We start from the raw sequence: 6,430 nt of genomic DNA, 5'->3' as shown, positions 1-6,430 counted from the left end.
CAGACGATTCCAATTCTTCACCGATGGTTTCAGGTGCAACACTACTGCTGGACTCGCCAACAGTTCCTTGATTAACCAACAAGTCTCTGTCCACCACTCCCTCCACTACCTCAGGGAATGCTCTTCTCTCCCATCTCGACAAAGCTACATCTCCAGTGAACATACCGTCAGTAGGCCTCCTTTTTGTCACCATCTCAAGGATGAGCATCCCAAAGCTGTAAACATCTCCCTTGGTACTCACTTGTCCTCGCAATCCATATTTTTGCATAAGTAAAAAGTGATTTCATTGTTGAGAAGACAACGAATATATGGGAGAAAAGAAAACCAAGACAAACACTTAAATTGGGAAAAATGTGAGGTTTGGATCAATACCTGGAGAAAGGTATCCTGTTGTTCCCTTCAGTCTGGATGTGCTACTACTTGTAGAAACAAGGGACATCAGTCTAGACGGGAAATTCAAAAATCAGCCACATGGGCTGTCATGGTTTCATCCATTAACACATTTGAGGGTTTCATGTCACAATGAACAACAAGGGAAGAACGATCATGGTGTAGATACGCCATCCTGTGTGCCACATCAAGTGAAATATTCACTCTCATCTTCAAACTCAAGCTACACATTCTAGTTTCATCCCCGTGGAGGTGCTGTTCTAGGCTCCCTTGTGACATAAATTTCAGAACTAGAGCCCAGAAATCTCCAATGGAGGAAGAGGACAAGACTTTGACCAGATTGCGGTGCCTGATTTTTCTCAATACTCTACATTCCTTGACAAAATGCTTGTATGAATTTTGAGGATCCTGATTGAATAACTTTATAGCCACCAACCTGTTATCAAACAAGAGCCCTTTGAAAACTGACCCGAAGCTGCCATTGCCTAATAAATTAGCGGGACTAAATCCATGGGTTGCTGTATGAAGTTCCTGGCTAGAAATTTGCATGAAACCTTCCCCCAACAAGCTATTTATGATTGATGCCCTTTTAATTCTTCTGTAGAAAACGTAAAATACTCCCATAATACAACACAATGTGAAGATAGTGCCAATTGAAGCACCCAAGACAATGTTTCTGCTCAATGCATAATGATTTCCGGTTGAGCTTGCACAATTTGGTAAATTCAACCAGCCCGAGGCTGCACATAATCCTGGATTTGCCAAAAATGATGTTGCAATTAGGTTTTTGAGATCTCCTTGATTTGGGACTGATCCATTCAAGTTGTTGTATGAGAAATTTAAATGCCGAAGCATGGTGAGATTTGCAATAGAACGTGGTACTGGTCCAAACAACTCATTGAAAGACATGTCAATACTTTCAAGGCTCTTAAGCTGCCCTATTGACATTGGCACCATTCCCTCCAATTTGTTTTTGGCAAGGTTCAGGTACTGCAATCTTGAGCAACTACCAATATCGCCAGGAATAGGTCCTGATAGTTTGTTAGATGAGATATCTATGGCTTGAATATATTGCATTCCTCCCAGGGAAGCCAATCTTCCTGTCAATGAATTGTATGAAATATTGAGATATAAAGTCAATGATTGAAGTCTTGAGATCTCCATAGGGATATTTCTTGTAAGGTTGTTGTATGAGAGGTCAATCCTCTCTAGGCGAAAACATTGCACGATGGCATGCGATATACTTCCTGTGAGCTTGTTATGACTTAATTCAAGTTTTCTCAGTTATTTCAGACTGCCCAAATATGAAGGAATTTTTCGAGAGATATATTATTTAGCTGAAGAAATAGATATTCCAGATTTACCAACATCTTAAACTTTAATGGAATGGTGCCTTGCAATTGGTTTTGGCTCAAATCCAACAATTGTAGATTCTTGTTACTCTGTTATAATTGAAAGTGAAAATGGTCAACTCGGTAAGGTTACCAATCTCTTCTGGTATGCTGCTAGTGATGTTGTTGACTTTGTTGAATATAAAAATTCATAAATGTAATCAACTAGAAATGAAAGGGAAAATCATGAATCCCTATCCTAATAGAATTCAAACAAAAACACAATGAAATAATGTAAAAGCAAGAAACAAGAATGTGAAATTTATCAATCAATTCTCCCTATTCCATGACTACATATGGCTTCCATTGCTCTTCTCTTCTTTGTGGTATGGTGGCTTTTAGATATCGCGCTGACAACCTGCAAATGACACAAAGATTCAAAGTTCATGATTCAGAGTCATTGTGAGGAGTTGAATGCTCAATTTATAGATAACTGGATGAGATTGATTGAAAGGTGGAACAAATTGATCAAGAGGTGGAACTCAGATGAGCTCACATGCTGATTGATAGTTGAACTGCTGATTTAGAGATGAAACAAAATAGATTGAATAGATTAAATGAGTCAACTTATTGAAAAAAAACTGATTGAAAGATGAAAAAGAATGATTGAAGGAAATAAAGAGGAGGAGATAGTTAATTGATTGAAAGCTGAATGAGAGCTTTATTTAGAAAAAACTAACTAAAAGATAGAAATAGGAATTGAAGAGTTAATTAAATTAATTAATTAATTAATTTAGCATGTGCTTGAACTTTGACTTGGATTTTCAATTTAATCTTTGCATGAGATTTAATTTAAATATTGAATCTATTTTAAATTCAATTTAGTATTTGAATATATTTAGAAGTTGACTTTGATTTTTGAAATCATGCACATGTATTTGAAATTAGAAGAAAGTGAATTTGAAGAAATTAGATGAAATTAGAAGGATTTGAAATTAAAATTTGGAGATTGGGAAATAGAATTAATTAGCTAATTAAATAATTTAAAGAATTATTTAATCAATTTACACGAATAATTAATACATGATCAATGACACATTTTTAGGTGTCTAAGACTTCCAAGAGTAGTATAGATAGCCTTGGAGAGAGGTTTCATAGAACACTTGACAAATTGCCACTGAAATTGTTTACATCTAGGTCCAGGTCTTCGAGAATGGAGCAGTTAGAAAGTATATCTATTACACACGTTGTACCACAGTTTCCATTTGACATGCTATTATTTCCAAGGTTCAGTTTCTAACTTTCTACAGAGCAGTAAGCATCCCCAATTCTTGAGGCACCACACCACTTAGCTGATTCGCTGCGAGAACAAGTTCCCTGAGCCGAGAACAATTTCCTAGAGACTTTGGGATACCCCCACGAAATTGTTTCATTCCCGCGTCAAGAATTTGTAAGTTGGGGAGCTTCAGGCCAATATCTGAAGGAATGGAGCCCACGAACCCGTTGTCTGTCAGTACAAGCACCTGCAATTGTGTATAGTTTCACAGAAACGGAAAAAGATTTCCCTCTAAGCTGTTACCACCAAATTCAAGTGTTTGTAGACTTGTCAGCATTGCTAATTCTCGGGGTATTGCTCCGCTCAACTTGTTATCTCCTACTGAAAATAAAATAGAGCGCGGAACAATTTCCTATAGATTTTGGGATGCTGCCACTTAACTTATTGATCAACAGCTCCAACTGTTGCAATTTGGGTAGCTTATAGCCTACAACCTCTGGAATTGTACCTTCAAACTTGTTGGCCCCTAGCTCCAATATCTCCAATTCAGTATAGTTCATGAGAAAATAAATTGATCCTCCAAGGCTATTATTACCGAACCACAGTTCCCGGAGTCGGGTAAGTGAAGACAATTCTGCTGGGACCGTGCCATACAAGGAATTGGAAGCTAAATCCAGCTTCTCCAGAGACGAACAGTTCGCCAGGGCCATGGGAATGCTACCTGTAAGACTACAGTTAGAAAATTCAATCACTCTCAGCCTCCATAATTTGCCAATCTCCATGGAGATGCTACCGTTGAGCTTGTTGCAGGAACCCAGATACAAATATGGTAACCTGGTGGGTGTTGTGAATATCTCTGATGGAATTGGTGCTTCAAGCGCATTCGAGGACAGAGATAAGACACGGAATTTTGTGCAGTTACTCATCGAGCTGGGGATAGTGCCTGTTAAAAGATTATTGCCAAGATCTAGTCTTTTAAGCGCAGTGCAATTTGCCAAGCCTCGAGCGATGATGCCACTCAATTTATTGAAAGAGATGTCAAGTTTCTTCAAGCTATGCAAGGAACTCAACTCTGGTGGAATGTTTCCTTTCAACAAATTATTGTTTAATCGGAGTTCTAAGAGATTTGCGCACTTACACAGACTAACTGGAATTGAACCCTGCAAGCTGTTTTCCTAGAGCTTAATGTACTGCAGCTTTTTTAATTTACCAAGCTCGTGGGGAATGTGGGCAGAGAAATTATTATTGGAGAGGTCAAGCATTCTAAGGAAGGACAGGTTACCTATGTGAGGGGGTAAGGTACCAGCCAATGCCCTGTATTTGAGAACCACACTCACAACCCTTTGACTGCGATCACAAGTTATTCCAGTCCAGTTGCAAATGTTATTTCCATTTACCCAGTTGGACAAGGAAAGAGTTGGATCCATTTTCACAGACATTTTTAATTGAAGCAAAGCTTCTGCATCAATCTGCTTCTGGTATTGCAACTCGTTGGATGAAAATGTAACAAACGTAAAAGTAGTGAAGACGAGTTAAAGAATGAACTGACCTTTACAGTTCATTGGCCTTTGCAAACTATCCATATCCGAGAGTAGAATCAATCCAGCTGATGTTGAAATTGGCTACGCTTCCTTGCAACAAATCCTTATTTTAGACACATCATATCTTCCTAGCTTTTCCATATTTTCCAAACGGGGAACAAAGAGTGAGACGATTTATATTTTAATAGTTTCTTTATGTTTCCTACACTGACTTTAACTGCAGCTGAAAATTCAAGTAATATGGTCACAGGGTTTAGGAAAAGTCTCGCCGTGCAGAAATGGAGGAAAAGTCTCGCCGTGTAGGAATGGAGAAAAATATGTGCGTGTTCATACAGAGTGTCGAGAAATTCAAAGAAGAGTTTGTCACTTTCCCGCGCCAACAAATTTCTGAGCAAATCGATTGGGGGCTCCACAATAGACTGGTTTATAAGAAGTTTTGCCGTGCAGGAATGGAGTAAAGGCAAAATGGAGGACTTGACCTTTTCTTAATGTGATCGCAAAAACTGAAACACAAAGAAACAAAAGACTTGGAAGGCAAAGTGTAGAAAATAGTGTTTAGAATTAAAGCGGTGAATATTCGCACAGGCTTCTGGGCGTGTTCATACAGAGTGTCGAGAAATTTACAAGCATTGGATTCTCAGAGTGTCAAAAATTGGATGAAGAGTTTGTCACGAACCAGCAATTTCTGAGCAAACAAGCAAAAGCGCAAATTACGGTGATCATGACGTGCGGATTCAATATAAGTCCATTTCTATGACTGGCATGAGTTATGCCCTCTTGACTCTACCTCATACCAACTTCTCTGAAAATACTTTAAATTTTAAAATAGTAGTTAAGTGTAAGGTCTGTATATCATAAAAGACAAGGTTGGAATCATGTTTTGGACGAGTGTATGTTAGATTTAGAGTTTTAAGTGATGTAATATTTTTATTAGTTATCATGAATTAGCTTCATGCTTAAATGAAAAGGTATAATTCTACATTTGTGTTTCTTATATAGATTTTAAAAATTACGAGTTTGGAGTTAAAACTCTTCATTCAAAGGGAAAAAAATGTCTAAGATGAAACCTTCTGTAATTTAATCCATTTCAAGAAGATAAGAATGATAAAGATGATTACTAATTATACAAAAATGTACAAATTTGTAATAATTGTTGTCTATGATTATCACTTTGACAATGGATAATGCCAAGAATTGGTATGATGAAACATTTTTCCTAGATAATTATTTTCGTAGCTACCTTGGTATAACATGGTGATGGAAGTTATCACATTCAATCGGGTCCCCTAATTGACGGGAGCATTGACTAGTTTAGAAAAATCTTGCTATGCATGATTTAACTAAAGGCAAAACAAAAATACACACAAAATGAAGGTATTTCATTTATAGGGGCTTATATTTTTATTCCATTGTTGGAATGAGATATTTAACACTTCTTTGGTATAAGATGGATGACCCATTACAATTTGTGGGTTTCACACATTCCTTTTCTCTATTCACTTCCATAGCTCAAATAGAAGAAAAGTAGAAGTAAACTTAGGTATGCAATGCCCTACTTTAATACATATAAATAGATGATATCACATAAAATGATTTACAATAATAAAATTTCATTTCCGCTATCTTTGGCTCATTTTGAGAGAATCTTTGGTACTTTTTTGTGTTGCGGTTTGGGCTAGTTTTACAACTTGGAGTGTTGAGTATGCATTTATATCTATTTTCACTCATTGCATTTTTATTTGTATATAAATTTTAATACATGTTTATTATTAATATTCATTATGTAATCTTATTCGTACACCTCTTCATTCATTCATTGTTTACTCCTAGATAATAATTTATTTTCTTAAGAGTGATAAAAAGACTTATTAGATCGCTTGGATAAAAGAAAC

The 6,430-nt window shown here is 36.8% G+C and overlaps 2 protein-coding genes across 2 annotated transcripts; both read right to left on the bottom strand.

Moving 5' to 3' along the window:
• Positions 1–456: 456 nt before the first annotated feature.
• LOC131029179 (putative leucine-rich repeat receptor-like serine/threonine-protein kinase At2g24130) lies at positions 457–1,554 on the bottom strand. The gene has a single exon (XM_057959573.1). It carries the CDS (start codon positions 1,552–1,554, stop codon positions 457–459), a length of 1,098 nt encoding a protein of 365 aa, XP_057815556.1.
• A 1,471-nt stretch (positions 1,555–3,025) lies between these two features.
• Positions 3,026–4,424, bottom strand: LOC131029178 (phytosulfokine receptor 1-like). The gene is made up of 3 exons (XM_059217231.1): positions 4,280–4,424; positions 3,492–4,084; positions 3,026–3,244 (listed from the first exon to the last, which is right to left on the bottom strand). The coding sequence occupies exons 1-3, from the start codon at positions 4,422–4,424 to the stop codon at positions 3,026–3,028; spliced, it is 957 nt and encodes a 318-aa protein (XP_059073214.1).
• Positions 4,425–6,430: the final 2,006 nt, after the last annotated feature.

This window comes from Cryptomeria japonica, chromosome 3 (genome assembly GCF_030272615.1).
Source record: "Cryptomeria japonica chromosome 3, Sugi_1.0, whole genome shotgun sequence".
Lineage (NCBI taxonomy): Eukaryota > Viridiplantae > Streptophyta > Pinopsida > Cupressales > Cupressaceae > Cryptomeria > Cryptomeria japonica.
This window is presented reverse-complemented; position numbering and strand designations above follow the sequence as displayed.

Bases quoted from the DNA above. Each gene is read 5' to 3' on its own strand.
- LOC131029179 (XM_057959573.1), bottom strand. From the start codon at position 1,554: ATGGAGATCTCAAGACTTCAATCATTGACTTTATATCTCAATATTTCA.
- LOC131029178 (XM_059217231.1), bottom strand. From the start codon at position 4,424: ATGGATCCAACTCTTTCCTTGTCCAACTGGGTAAATGGAAATAACATT. The intron at 4,085-4,279 runs GTAACCTGTCCT...ATTTGTTGAAAG, and splicing joins TACCTTACCCCCTCACATAG to GAAACATTCCACCAGAGTTG. The intron at 3,245-3,491 runs GTTGTAGGCTAT...ACACAATTGCAG, and splicing joins TTGAAGGTACAATTCCAGAG to GTGCTTGTACTGACAGACAA.